Source organism: Balaenoptera ricei, chromosome 16 (genome assembly GCF_028023285.1).
Source record: "Balaenoptera ricei isolate mBalRic1 chromosome 16, mBalRic1.hap2, whole genome shotgun sequence".
Taxonomy (NCBI): Eukaryota; Metazoa; Chordata; class Mammalia; order Artiodactyla; family Balaenopteridae; genus Balaenoptera; species Balaenoptera ricei.
This window is the reverse complement of record NC_082654.1, coordinates 87,681,738-87,697,358: the sequence shown is the minus strand read 5'-3', so window position 1 is coordinate 87,697,358 and position 15,621 is coordinate 87,681,738. Positions and strand designations below refer to the sequence as shown.

Genomic DNA, 15,621 nt, shown 5'->3' with positions numbered 1-15,621 from the left:
TACCCATCACTGGTATGTGACAACCCCAAGCTGTCTCCACATCACAGGTGCGTGACAGCCCTCAGCTCTCTCCCCATCACAGGTAGGTGGCAGTCCCCATCTCTCTCCCCATCACAGGTGAGTCACAGCCCCCACGTCTCTCCCCATCAAAGGTGAGTCACAGCCCCCACCTCTCTCCCCATCACCGGTGAGTCACAGCCCCCAGCTGTCTCCCAATCACAGGTATGTGACAGCCCCCAGCTGTCTCTGCACCACAGGTGCCTGACAGCCCCCAACTCTCTCCCTATCACAGGTATGTGACAGCCCCCAGTCGTCTCTACATCACAGGTATGTGACTGCCCCCAACTGTCTCCCCATCACAGGTATGTCACAGCCCCCAGCTGTCTTCCCATCACAGGGGTGTGACAGCCCCCAGCTCTCTCCCTATCACAGGTGTGTGACAGCCCCCCTTCTCTTCTGGCCACCACTCCCCCATTTGGACACAACCTCCTCCTTCCCGATTCCCCACAAAATCCTCACATCTATTCTCTTTACCCTGGGACCCAAACTTCCCCAATGTAAGGCATAGTCACAGCCAAGCCTTGTTCTCGAGAACAGAGGCTTCGCCTGGCTGCTAAGCTCCGTGCTCTTCTACAGAACATATCTTCCATGGATTCTGTCTCTACATGGCTTTGTGTCCTTGATCCTGTCACTAGATCCCTTAGGATCTCAGACCGCTGTCCTACAAAACTAGACCAGACCCAATGCCCTCTAAAGCCCCTTCTATTTCTGAGACCATGATTCTATGTGTTTTCTCCACAGTAGTCTCCCCTGGTCCTCTCTGTGACCCTTTTGTGTACCGTGTGAAGGTTCAGGGTCATACAGGTGTTCTGTTGTTCCTCCCTCTGCATCTTCAGGTGAGGCCACACACCTGTGTCTTGTCGACACCTCCCCCGAAAGGTTTCCCTGTCTTTGTCCTCTCCTATATGAAGGTCATGAATGAATCACCAATCCCCAAATTCCCTGGCAAATGCCGGTGCTATCAGACAGAGCCTGTGAAAACAGCCTAAATCAAGCCTGTGCTTTGCAGAAGAGATTTCCGACTTAACCATGCAGATTGCAGAAATGAGCAAGAATCTTCAGGAATTGGAGAAGACCAGGAAGCGAGTGCAGCAAGAAAAGTCAGACCTCCAGGCTGCCCTGGAAGAGGTGGAGGCACGTGTCTGAGATGTGAAGGAGGGCGGGGCGCTGAGGAAGGGGACTAGACCACCCCCAGGGGCCCTTCCTGCAGGAGGCACTGGGGCTCCAATGGGAAGAATCCAGCCCCACCCCCGCCCTGGGGGGGGACCAGCTGCTCTCTGCTGCCTCGCCTCATGAGTGTTCTCTAGTCCATCGTATTTCTCCTATTGAATAAATAAACTTGTTCATTATGTCCTCAACGTCTTCCTCTCAGAAAGCAAGAACTCAATCACCAAACATCCTGAGAGCCAGCTCAGAATCCCTTAGTTTTAACAGAGAGTTATACACGGTCATCTTTGGCTGCTGGGAATTCTGTGTGGTCCAAAGAGTGCAGGATCCTGATGCAATCCCCAGCTTTGGCCAGTGAGGGGCGGATGCTTAAGAGGGTCTAGGGAAATTTGCAATATGCAGGATAACAGGAGAGCAATTCCTCTGTCTTTCTCTGTCTTTTTTGAGCAGAGGTTGGCTCCTGACTTATGGTCACTATTTAAAAAGACACAGTAATCAAAATTTTTATTAATTGAAAACGATGCTCTGTCCTTCTCAAGACATAAAATTGTTAACAACAAAGCTTCAATTCTAGTTTCATTACTAGTAACAATTTGGGAGCAAACTGTTTGACCTTTTTGAGTACTGTTCTATTTATTTGTAAAATGAGCCTAATAATACCCTTTTTATCCTAATGGGGATGAAAAACCTCATTCAAGAAGGTGGCTGCCCCCAGCAATCCCAATCACTCCTTTACTTTTATCAGGGTTCCTTGAAGCATGAAGAGGGCAAGATTTTGCGTGTCCAGCTAGAGTTGAACCAGCTGAAATCTGAGCTTGACCGCAAGATCACTGAGAAGGAAGAAGAAATCGAGCAGCTGAAAAGAAAGAGCCAGCGGGCAGCAAAGGCCATGCAAAGCGTGCTGGATGCTGAGATCTGGAGCCGGAATGTTGCTCTGAGGCTGAAGAAGAAGATGGAGAGAGACCTCAGTGAGATGGAGATTCAGCTGGGCCACTCCAACCGCCAGGTGGCAGAGACCCAGAAACACCTGTGCTCAGTCCAGAGCCAGCTCAAGGTGAGTGCACGGCCCCTGGAGGACCTGGCGGGACCTCAGCCTGCCCTGGGCTCCGGTCTCACCCCTGGTTTCTCGTGAACGACTCCCAGCTGCATCTGGATGACGCCCTGAGGAGCAGCGAGGACCTCAAGGAGCAGCTGGCCCTCGTGGAGCGCAGGAATGGCCTCTCGCTGGAGGAGCCGGAGGAGAGGAAGGTGGCCCTGGCGCGGACGGAGCGCACCCGCAAGCTGGCGGAGCACGAGCTGCTGGAGGCCAGCGACCGCGTGCAGCTCCTTCACTCCCACGTGTGTCCGTCCTCACTCCACTCTGGGTCCACCCTGGAGGCAGGCAGGACCCAGGCTTGATGGAGAGGAGTTCCCACCGCTCCTTCCAGGCTAGCGGTCAAGACAAACTTTCATTAGGCCTAGTTCTTGGAATAACTTGGGCTCTAGATGGACAGATTGCTGAGCTTTTATCTGAAGATAAAAGATCATGGGGAAATCAGAGCAAGGCATGACAAATTATTGCATAAAAGGGCTGGAAAAGGCTTCACAGAGGCAGTAACATTTAAGCTGCAAGCTTAGAAAATTAGGATTGTCTTTTGAAATAATTACTTTCAGGAAAGTTCAAGAATTCCTTGTTTCATTTCTTATTTTTTTGGACCACACCACATGGCATACGGGATCTTAGTTCCCCAACCAGAGATTGAACCCGCGCCCCGCGCGGTGGAAACACAAAGCCCTAATCACTGGACTGCCAGGGAATTCCCCCAAAATTCCTTGCTTTAAAAACTATTTTTTGAATTAGCCAAAAAACTAGAAGAATACCAACCATATTGTTAGCATTTTGGGATCTCCTATTCTAGGCTCTTGTGTCTATACATAAATATGATATTTTTTGTAAACGTGATCAATCCTTTTGCAACTTTTTTTCATTTAACAACGTCTTGTGAACATATTTCTATATTTTAAAATAGTTTTCTATGATACAGTTTTTTAATGGCAGAAAAGCAGTCCATTTTAGTTGTGTATTATGGCACATTTATTTAATCAGTCTTCTACGGTTGGATATTTTTAGACTGTTCCCAATAAAAATGTTTATGATTAGAAGATTGTATGACTAACTTCTTCATAACTAAATTTTCACATATATCCATGATTACTATTTCCTTAATATTCCTAAAAGTCAGTAAATTCCTGGAAGTATATATTCATGGTCAAAACAGCAAAGACATTTATGATATGTTGTAAATTGGTCTTTAACAAAGTTGTCCCAATTTTTACTCCCGTGGGGAAAATAAGTGAGAGTGCTTAGCTATTATTATTTTTTTTTTAATCTTCACCGATTTTATGGTTGAAAATGCCTCATTTTAAAAATTCTTATTTCTTTGATTACTAATGAGGTGGAACATTTTGTCGTATTTGTTGGCTATTTGTATTTCTTCTGGTGTGTCTTAGCTATTTGTACTTTTGCCCTTTTTTCGTAATGATTTGTCTTTTTTACATATTAAGGAAGGAATATTTTTTCAGTAATGCACATTGCAAATGTTTCCTCGTTTGTCATCATCCTAACAACTCTGTACAATGTTTTGATCATGAGAATTATTTTTCATTTCACATAGTTATGTCAACCATTTCCTTGTTCCAGCACCTTTAACTAAATAATTTATCCTTCCTCAAATATTTGAATGTCCACATTTATCATTTACTCAATTCTTTTATGTACAATTCTCGGGCCTGTTTTGGGATATCTGTCTATCAAAAATGAAAGTCTCTTTAATTTTTTTTCACCTGTGTGAAAAATAAGAAATGGAACGTTCTCGAGCTTGACTTCTTTCCCCACCCAACCCTCTCCCTTCCGATCGTTGTGAGTGTCCAAATGTAGCCCGAACCTCTTATCTAATTTTTCTTGTAGAACACGTGCCTGATAAATACCAAGAAAAAACTGGAAGCTGACATAGCCCAATGCCAGGCAGAGGTGGAGAAGTCTATCCAGGAGTCCAAAAATGCAGAGGAGAAGGCCAAGAAGGATGTCAAGGATGTGCGCTCCATTCTTTCTTATCAGAGATGCTGTCTGGAGATAAGAAAGGGGCTTCTACGCCGCCCCTTTGGGACCTGCAAGTAGGTTTCCTCTCCTCACCCCTGCATTCAGTCAGTGGTGGCTTCCCGGAGAGACGGAAGGAGACGGAGCCTCAGCAGAGGCAAAGTGGGAGGGGAACCATGCAGCATCAGTGGTGGCTGCGGCAAGGAGGAAAGCATCAGCGTGCCTAGTACCAGCCTCACAGCACCCTCCGTGTGCCCGCATAGGAGGGGTGGGTGGCCCACTGATGCCTCTTGTGAACTTAACCAGGCGGCCATGATGGCCGAGGAGCTGACAGAGAAGGAGCAGGACACCAGCGCCCACCTGGAGCGGATGAAGAAGAACCTGGAGCAGACGGTGAAGGACCTGAAGCACCGCCTGGACGAGGCTGAGCAGCTGGCCCTGAAGGGTGGCAAGAAGTACATCCAGAAGCTGGAGGCCAGGGTGGGTCTCTCAATCTCTCTGAATCCGGAAAGTGAAAACGGCACTCCCCGATCCTTCTCTCTTCTTGTATATTGACTCCCATCCTTATCCTGTGGCTGGGGACAGCCACCCAATATCGTCAGTAGGTCCTGAGGTAATTAACATCCCCCAAGACTGACTATATAAGTATCTTTCTTGATTGTAGGTACGTGAGCTTGAAGGAGAGGTAGGTTGAAAGTGAGCAGAAACGTAATGCTGAGGCTGTTAAAGGTTTGCGGAAACACGAGAGAAGAGTAAAGGAACTCACCTACCAGGTAAGGGGAAGAGCTTTCTAGAATATCCAGACTTCCTGCACAAAGGGAAATTGAAAACCTGGTGACTATGTGGTACTCACAAACAGCTACATGTTAACTCGATATACATAAGGGGCAAATGACACAATCACCTATCACAGACCCTTTCCTAAGCTAGGAAAATCAGGAAGGCCTTTAGAAAATCGTGTAAGTGAGGAAAGAATACAGGTTTCAAAGACAGATAAACTGGTATTAGTCCTAGTTTGGCCTCTTACTTTTTAAACTCGGATAGGTTACCTAACACTCTCAACCTTAATTCATCACCTGTAAAATAGAATAAAAACATCTACTCACCAGAGTAGGGAGGTAAGGATTAGAGACGTGTATAACTCTCCAATATAGTGCCTGCACACAGTGGACATTTAACAAGAGTGGCTACTGTTAATACTATGAAGGAAGCCTCAGAGTTGACCACATTTACCCCAGGCCCACCTGCCATCATATCAAAGTGATTTACTTCACCACCTGTAGTGGGTTGATTTTGTTGGATTCAATGCAGACCATTTTTTTCAAACTTCCAGACTGAGGAAGACCGCAAGAATGTTCTCAGGCTGCAAGACCTGGTAGATAAATTACAGGCAAAGGTGAAATCATACAAGAGGCAAGCTGAGGAGGCTGTAAGTATCTTTAAGCCCTTGAGGGAAGAAGAAAACTTCGTTGGGGGTAGAAAGTATATTAAGAGAATGTGTTAATGAGAAAGAAAGAGACCAAGTAAGAATATGTCATTCTTATTTTAAGAGAGAGGATATAAATATGAATTTACCCCCAAATCCTAATTATAGAATAAGACCTCAAGACGAGATATTTTTATTATTAAGCAATTTGTAGGGGTTGGGGGAAAAAAAGAAAATTCCAAATAACCCACCTTACTTGATAGCTGCAAAGAATATCCAGCAGAAAATCTAACACCATGATAAATATCCCTCTCCCTCTAGAAATGCACAAAATCAATTGTTCCCAAAAGCCAAACAGAAATCTTTTACCCCAGCTGACTCCTTCCCTCACTACCACTGTCATCAGCAGGGACTTATCCCTGCACATTCGCTGTAGCAAATTAGGATGTGTTGGGAGATTCTCCAGCTTCACTTTTCCTGGTTGTTCCCCACTCTTCCAGACACAATGTAGTGGGTAAGAGGTAAGAAAAGGGAACACGAAAGGGAGAGGCACGAATGGTAGTAAGTGCAACCAACAAAGGGCATAATTTCTTCCTATCCCCATCCCCCCACCCGCAGCGTCTCTGTATACCAGAGTTAAAATATATGGCAAAAACACTTCAACTGGGATTTTCCCAAAGTCAGAATTTGACCTTACATTTACTGTCTAACCTCTGTGAGCGAGCGCACATGGGTCTCTTCCTCCTTTCCACTCAGTCCATACATCGTAAATAGACTGCACGTATACATGGGTTTGACATAATGAGCTCGTCTCTTCCATTTCAAACTATTTCTTCTTTCATTCTTTAGAGTAAAAAATGTAACTGAAGTTACAAGTTCTGTCTGGATTTGAAATCAGATATGACAAACAAACCGTAAGAAGGAAATATCTGAGTTGAGGAAATAATCCTGTTTGTGACAAGTGCAATGAGAACCACAAAGTCTAACTCTCACAACTTTATTCTTAGGAGGAACAATCCAATGCTAATCTTGACAAATTCCGCAAGCTCCAGCACGAGCTGGAGGAGGCCGAGGAACGGGCTGACATTGCCGAGTCCCAGGTCAACAAGCTGCGGGTGAAGAGCCGGGAGATTCACACACAAGTCAGTGCAGAGTGAACACATCTGCCTGATGCTGCCAAGGGGCTGAAGAAATGCACAAAATGTGCCATTTTGGGTCACTTGCTTTGTGATGTTTTTCTCCTCATGTTGAATAAATAAAAACTACAGTGAACTGATAAACTGAACCAGACTCATTTACTTCCAAAATTACTTATTCTCAAACACAGTTCTCACCTAGCTATTATTATTCTAACATTATATATGGCTTTGTGGAACATTCAATATCTGTACCTCCCTCACCACCCCGCATCCCCTTTCCCATCTCCAGCTCCACCACACACACACACAATTACCTTTTACTGGACGTAATTTTATTAAGTCTCTCTAGACTGTTACAAATGACTAAGGAAACCACTCACTGAGGTTACGCCTTCAGACAGGACACACTCATGCACCCACTCCGCAGGTGGTTACTGAGCATCTACTATGCGCCGGGCCCTGCTCTCAGTACTATGGGAATAGCAGTGAACAAAGCATAGTTCCCTCCCTCTGGGAACTTATATTCTGCAAGGAAAGAAAGGCAGTCAACAAATAAGAAGCTGTGTCTACTATAGTTAAAATAGATAATCAACAAGAACCTAGTGTATAGCACAGGGAACTCGGCTCAGTATTCTGTAATAACCTAAACGGGAAAAGAATTTGAAAAAGAATGGATACTTGTATGGGTATAAGTGAATCACTCGGCTGTACACCTGTAACTAACACATCATTGTTAATCAACTACACTCCAACATAAAATTTTTGTAAAAAGATCTACAAAAAAAATAAGAAGCTGCGTAATGTGTCAGGTAAGTGCTCATGAGAAATAAAAAAAGTAAGAGGGAGGCAGTTAGTACTATGTAGAGAGGAGTCAAGCAAGGCCTCTCTAAGAAAAACACATTTGAGCTGAGACCTGAAGGAAGCAAGAGTATTCCAGGCAGAGGGAACAAAAGAAAATGCAAAGGCCCTGAGGCAGGGGCAGTTTGGCATGGCCCAGGGACAGGAAGGAGGCCAGCAGGGCTAGAGGAGAATGAGCAAGATAGTCACGGCATAAGAGAGGAACCTGGGACCCCAGGGATCATGTAGGGCTTCAGGGCCACCTGAGGACTTTTCTCTTCACTCAGAGTGAGATGGGAAATCTTTGGAGTGTTTTGAGCAGAGGAGTGATATTAACACACATTTTAAAAGAATCACTCTGGGGACTTCCCTGGTGGCGCAGTGGTTGAGAATCTGCCTGCCAATGCAGGGGACACGGGTTCGAGCCCTGGTCCTGGAAGATCCCACATGCCGCGGAGCAACTAAGCCCATGCACCACAACTACTAAGCCTGTGCTCTAGAGCCTGCAAGCCACAACTACTGAGCCCGCATGCTGCAACTACTGAAGCCCTCACACCTAGGGCCCGTGCTCCACAACAAGAGAAGCCACCGCAATGAGAAGCCTCTGCACTGCAAGGGAGAGTAGCCCCCTCTCGCCACAACTAGAGAAAGCCCGTGCACAACAAAGAAGACCCAACACAGCCAAAATGAATAAATAAATAAGTCTTTAAAAAAAAAAAAGAATCACTCTGCTGCATTGAGAATACACTGAAGGGGGCAGAGGTCGAAACTGTGAGACCAGTTAGGAGCCTACTGCAAAATAAAAGATAAAAAATGACAGTGGCTTAGACCAGAGAGATAGGCACTGGGAGATGACGAGAAGCAGATGGATTCTAGATGTACTGTGAAGGTAGCGCACATAGGGTTTTCTGACAGATTGGATGGATGAGTGGGTGAGAGAGAGAGAGAGAAAGGACTTATGAAAAGAGGAAGAATAAAACAAGATAGATTTAGTGCAGTATAAACATGAGGAGTTTGGTATCTAGAAAGAGAGGAAGCAGTAGAACAAAAATGCAATCTAGACAAAAATTGTACTTTATGCACTCCTGTCCCTCTTCCACCTTCTACCATCCACACTCACTTGCCTCCCAACCCCTATCAGCCTCACTCCTTTACAGTATAAACTGCACAGGCCTCAATCGCAAAAATGTCTAAAATTAATAACAGTTTAAAACAAAAAAATTCAAAATACTCTCCTAAATTAAATTTTGGATCAAAGAGGAAACCAAAAGTAGAATCACAAAAACTTGTAGAAGTAAACATAAGAGTAAATCTTTGTGACCTTGGTTTACACAAAGATTTCTTAGATGCCAACACCAAAAGCACAAGCCATGAGAGAAAAAATTGATAAACTGGATTTCATCAAAATTCAGTTTCTGCACTTTGAAAAACACTGTTAAACAGAATGAAAGGACAAGCCACCGACTGAGAAAAAGTATTTGCAAATTATACCCCTGATAAAGGACTTGTGTCTAGAATACATACAGAAATCTATATCTTCACTAAAAAGAAAACAAATCACCCAATTTTTAAAGAGCCAAAAGATTTAAACAAACATTTCACCAAAGAAGATATACACAGAGCACATGAAAAATGCTCATCATGAATCATTAGGGGACTAATAATTAAAACATAATGAGATATCACAACACACCTATTACAATGACTAAAAGTCCAAGTGTTGGCCAAGAGGTGGAGGTACTGGACCTCTCACACCAGCTAGTGGTCATGTAAAACAGCATAACCATTTTGGAAACTAGTTTGGCAGCCTCTTAAAAAGTTAATAAATTACCCATTTGTTCCAGTCGTTCCACTTCTAGGTATTTACTCAAGAGAAATGAAAACGTATGTCCACACAAATATTCACAGCATATTTATCTGTAATAGCCCCAAACTGAAAACCACCCAAATGGCCATTAACAGGTGAATGGATAAACACATTGTGGTAAATCCATATAATGTAATACTACAAAATGATAAAAAATAAACTATTGGGCTTCCCTGGTGGCGCAGTGGTTAAGAATCCGCCTGCCAATGTAGGGGACACGGGTTCGAGCCCTGGTCCAGGAAGATCCCACATGCCGTGGAGCAACTAAGTCCATGCACCACAACTACTGAGCCTGCGCTCTAGAGCCCGAGAGCCACAACTACTGAAGCCCACGCACCTAGAGCCCGTGCTCCACAACAAGAGAAGCCACCGCAATAAGAAGCCCGCACACCGCAACGAAGAGTAGCCTCAGCTCGCCGCAACCAGAGAAAAGCCCGGCCGCGGCAACGAAGACCAAATGCAGCCAGAAACAATAAATAAATAAAATAATAAAATAAATAATTTTTTTTAAAAAAAATGATAAAAATAAACTATTAACACACACAAAAACATGGATGGATCTCAAAATAATAATGCTGATGGAAAGTAGCCAGACCAAAAAAGTGTAGACTCTATTATTCCATTTATATAAAATTCTAGGGGAAAAAAATGAATCTATAGTGACTGAAAGCTGGCTAGTGGTTGCCTAGGGATAGAGAGGCAGGATTTATGGGAGGCACAGAAGGACAGTAGGATGTATTACAAAGGACCAGGAGGAAACTTTGCGGGTGATGGACATGTTCATTATCTTGATTCAGATGATGGTGTCACAGTGTCTACATATGTCGAGACTCTTTAAATATGTACAGTTCGTTATACATCAATTATATCCCCATAAAGCTGTTAAAATTTTTCATTGGGGGAAATACTACAATTATAGTGCTTTGGGAAAATAATAATTAGGATACTGTATGTCCAACTTTAAAGCCAGAGTTATAATTTTTGATAGGAATTACATTAAATCTATTTACCAGTTTGGGGAAAATTAGCTTACTATATTGATTCTTCCAATTCGTGAATAAAGTATGTTTTTCCATTTATTCAGATCGTCTTCAATTTCTGTCTTCCTTGTTTTACAGTTTCCAGCATACAAGTCCTGTACATGTTTTGTTAGATTTACACCTAAATTCTTTTTCTTTCTTTTTGTTTTTAAGTAATTGTAAATTGCATTGTACTTCTTGTTTTTTGTTTTTTTGTTTTTTTTTTTTTGGCTGCATTGGGCCTTTGTTGCTGCACGCAGGCTTTCTCTAGTTGCAGCGAGCGGGGGCTGCTCTTCATTGCGATGCGCAGGCTTCTCACTGCGGTGGCTTCTCTTGTTGTGGAGCACGGGCTCTAGGCACACGGGCTTCAGTAGTTGTGGCTCTCGGGCTCTAGAGCATAGGCTCAGTTGTTGTGGTGCACGACCTGAGTTGCTCCATGGCGTGTGGGATCTTCCCGGACCAGGGATCAAACCTGTGTCCCCTGCATTGGCCAGCAGATTTTTAACCACTGCGCCACCAGGGAAGTCCCTGTATTTCTAATTTTGGTGTCCACATGTTCACTGCTAGCATACAGCCTAAAGAAATACAACTGATTTTTGTATGTTTATGTTATACCCTGAAACCCTACTGAACTCACTTCATAGTTCTGAGTTTGGGGGGAAATTCTTTGGGATTTTCTACATCAACAATCATGTACCTCAGAAAACAACCACTTAAGGTGAATCGAAATTAATTAAAATGAAGTCCAAAATTACACAGTAAATTGTGGGGAAAAAGTCTGATTGGGATTTTATCATAAAAATCAAGCCAGAACCACTGAAATAAATTTATTTTCTCTTATACTTCACAAGATTTACGTTACAACTGCATCTCTGTTAATTCTTAGAACAAAGAATGAATCAATGTTGGAGTTGGGAGGAAAGGAACATCCTTCTCACAATCTTGTATGATGTGGCACCCTTTATGTTTAACTTTTGCAATGCAATCATAAAGAATGCCCTTTTTTGCAAAAACTGTATGATGTCTTCATTGATATTTTAAGGGTCTTCCTAATCCTTTGATCCTAAACTCACTCCCTTGAAGCACTTATTGGATCATCATTGTCCATGTTCAGAATTTTATAATTATTAACTAGTTCAGTGCTGCTGCATCACCCTGGCCAGTGGCTTTGCAAAATTTAAGCAGGTTTCTAATACCACTTTCATCAACTTCATTAAATTCTGAAAATTTTGCAGTATTTGTCATTTTATTTTGCAGTCATGTTGCACTGACTATTGCATATTTACAACACCTGATAATCAGTATGCTCATGTACTAGGGAATAACAAAACTGACTCCATATCAGATCTGTTTCTTTTACTTTAACCTTTGTACTTTGTTTTTGCTACAACTTAATGTTGCCTATAGCCTGAAATATACAGGATAGCCAATTCTCAAGGCTCTGGCCTTTACAGGTGTAACACTTTTCCATTCATAGAGAGATAAAAAGTTGCAGAACAGAGAATAACGTTTGTCTTGTTGGGAGGTTTACAGGAACAGCATGACCTGACCTAAGTGGACAGCTACAAGAACAAAGGATTCCGACACCAAGTTTGCAACAGCTAACAACACTCCCTCCCCTTTTAGTATAAAAAAAGCCTGAATTCTACCTCGGGGAAGATGGTTCTAGCCCATCTTACCTGAGGACCCTAGCCCACCATCTTCTCGGTCTGCTGGCTTTCCGAATAAAGTCACTATTCCTTGCCCCAACCACTCGTCTCTCGATTTGTTGACCTGTTGTGCGGCAAGCAATATGAGCTTGGGCTCCGTAACGATCATTAGAGAATACTTATTGTTTTCTTATGCCACATCACTACTGTGGAGACTCTAATAACAGGCATTGTACTACTGCAAACCTTAAAACAGTCATACCCTTTGCCCAGAAAGTCTATTCTATAAATATCGTCAAGATATGCATAAACATATGCACACATATGTTTACAGGAATATTTAAAAGAAAAAAAAATTAGCGCACCCTAAGTGCCCCAAAATAGAAAACTGAGTACAGTCATAGGATGGAACGATATGTAACTAGTAAAAATCATGATGTAGAAGAAGAGTTAATATCATGGTAAAATTTCCCATAATCTGTTAAGTTGCAAAGGCAGAATACAAAACCATGCTTACGCTTACAGGCTGATACCCTAATTGTGTATTTGTTTAAAGCACGTGTTTAAAAAAAAAAAAAACAAAACTGTGTGTGTATTTACAAACATAAAAAAAAGTGTAAAAGGACTTAATCCAAACTCCGGTAGAGATTACTTCTATGCTAAAATCTTAGGAGTGATTTAAATTTTTCCTTCAGTATGTTTGATTATGTTTTTCAATCTTTCTACAATGTGTACCTCACTTTGGGAATTTTTTTAAAGGCTCGTATTTTTTAAATACAATAAATAAAAGGAACGTGCTTCTTAAGAGGACTTCATACCCAATTCTCATCAAAGACATGGGTATAACTGACAAGAGAAAGGTGAAGAGGAGAGGGTCATTTGATGGACGAGACCATTAGCACAACTACTAAAAGCTGTTGCCTTTCAGCCCAGTTTTCCATAAGCATTACCATTCCAGGGCTAACACAGCAGCTGTCGGTGAGCAAACTTAAATTCTGCCTCCTGGCTGTGACAGAGGTTTGGGCACATGTTACATTGACACCAGTGTCCCCAGGCACCTTCACTGCGGACTTAGTCGGTCCCATTTTCCTAAGTGGGAAGCTGAAGAATCAGCTGTGGGCAGATGCAAAGAACCTTACTTCCTTAAGGATGGAATTTACCAGCCTGATTCCTCCCTCCTGGCTCCAAGCGCCACCAAGATGCTGCTTCCGGAGCCCACGAGAGAAAAAGAAAGCCTCTTCGCTGATGAAGGAGAAAAACATTCCCCTTGGGGAACACACCCAAAACAGGGCTTTTCTTATATTATAGTAGCCTGACCTTCCCAAGAGGGCGGGCTATTTTCTCAGCTCCTCACAGAAACAACGGCTTATGGCTCTCTCTCGGGGAAACTGAGGTACAACACAGGGGGAGCCCTCAAATTATGAAAAATGTTGTTAAGAGGATGGATGGGAAAGGTGGTATCTTTGGAGCAACAGAATCATATTTTTTTCCGGTATATTCTGAAAAATAATTCTATTGATATCCACAGTTTTTAGTACCCAAAAATGGATTTAGCCCTATATATTACATAAGTACATGTATATGCAATGTAATAAAATGCCTTTAAACGTACTGAAAAACTTCAAATGGAATTTGTCGATTTGAGAATTTTCAGAAATTTCCTTGCGGCCCAGTCACGTCAAGAGCCAGGGGTTCGAATTGCCTCGCCACTTCCGGCTTCACACCCTCCCACCACACGCACAGTTAAGCTCTGGAATCGCGGAGCTGACGAGAAACGCCTGCCTCTCTCACAAACTCCAAACGTACACTCACCGGCCAGGGCCCCTCACCATCTCCAGGCTCGTCCCAACACTGGCGGAATCACTTCCAGCCTTTCCTTCCCCGGTGGTGCACTCCTCCCATGATGCCCTGGGGCGCACCCCTCCCATGATGCCCCGGGGCGCACCCCTCCCATGATGCCCCGGGGCACACCCCTCCCATGATGCCCCGGGGCCCACCGGAAGCAACTCCTCACCTCTCTGGGAAATTGAAACCGCCTTTCTTCTCGGTAGTTACCGGCTGTTTCCTTGGAAGTCCACGGCTGCTGATTTTTTCACGAGTTTTCAATACTGTGATCCACCCACCCTTCCCGAACTAGATGGTAAGCTGTTGGAGAGAACGAACTTCTAATCCCCAATGCCTGGAACGGTGTCTTTATAAGCCATTTGCTAAATGAAGAGCAGCTAAACGTTTTGTTTGACAGAGTGAAGCAAAGCTGAGTAGAAAAACAGCAGATAACAGAGCCAACGCTCAGCAGAGAATATGGAAGAATAGCGTTACCTTTATAATAACAGCTGGCATTTAAAACCCTAAATCCTTACCTTAGTTTGCAAGGCTCTAAGCATCTGGCCCCTAGCCGCTTCTGCCACTTCATTCCTTGCTACTGTATCCCTGGCTCCTTTCATCCCTGCCCTACTGGCCTTTATTCTCTTCCTGTGCAGGCAAGTTCCCCTCCCAGAGCCTTTGCATTTGTTTCCTCTGCCTGGAATACTGTGCCCCGTTGATATTCTCCTGGCTTGCTCTTCCTCTAAGTGCTCAAATATCATCTCTTTAGAGAAACTTATCCTGATTGATCCATTTCAAACCCACACAGCCACTGTTTCCTTATCCTAATTTTCCTTTCCTTCAGAGAATTTATCACTAATTGACATTTGATATCTGTTTGTTTGTTGTCTGTCCCCACATACACACACACTAGAATAGAGTTTCCATGAGGGCAGAGACTTTGCCTGTTCTGTTCCCTAGTGCTTAAAATCTTCCCAGCATGTAGTAAGCCCTCAATGAATGTTTGATGAATAAACAATTGAATACGTGCATGCTCCCTGTTACCGGCTCTGTGCATTACAGCTTCAAAATTAGCAATTCCATATGTGAATTTCATCACCATCCTGGTTTTGTGAGAGATCTCAAGCTGGTTCCATCTAGCCCCATCTTGGTCAAGTTTGAGGATTTTGCCATCATACCCCCAACCACCTTTTGGGTAGGGTGATAAATTTATCTGGGTTTGCCCAGGATTGTCCTGATTCTAAAACTGAAGTCTCAGGAATCTCTTCAATTCCAAGCAAATTAGGAAGGTTGGTCACCCTGCTTTGAGGTATCTAGGCTCCATCTTCCTCGTCTTATTTTATTGTTGTGAGTGTGTGGAATGAGAGGGTGGGGTGTGGGGGGTGGCGGTGACTTAAGAGTGTTCTGGGCCACCTGGAGAGGAAATTGGCTATATGTAGTGGGTAGAATGGGAGGGCTGGATGGCCAGTAGTGAGGCTGTGGTCAGCTGATGGGCCTTACCAAACAGCAACAAAAAAGAGATGAAAGAACAACATAGAAGATGCTGTCCTGGTTTCC

The 15,621-nt window shown here is 43.5% G+C and overlaps 1 protein-coding gene across 1 annotated transcript; it reads left to right on the top strand.

Moving 5' to 3' along the window:
- The first annotated feature begins 1,089 nt into the window (after positions 1 to 1,089).
- On the top strand, positions 1,090 to 7,009 carry LOC132350465 (myosin-8-like). The gene is given in 9 exon segments (XM_059899649.1): positions 1,090 to 1,194; positions 1,973 to 2,281; positions 2,371 to 2,565; positions 4,175 to 4,300; positions 4,610 to 4,783; positions 4,968 to 4,991; positions 4,993 to 5,076; positions 5,637 to 5,732; positions 6,737 to 7,009. Coding segments are annotated over 9 exon segments (1,263 nt in total). The 3' UTR covers positions 6,887 to 7,009.
- Positions 7,010 to 15,621: the final 8,612 nt, after the last annotated feature.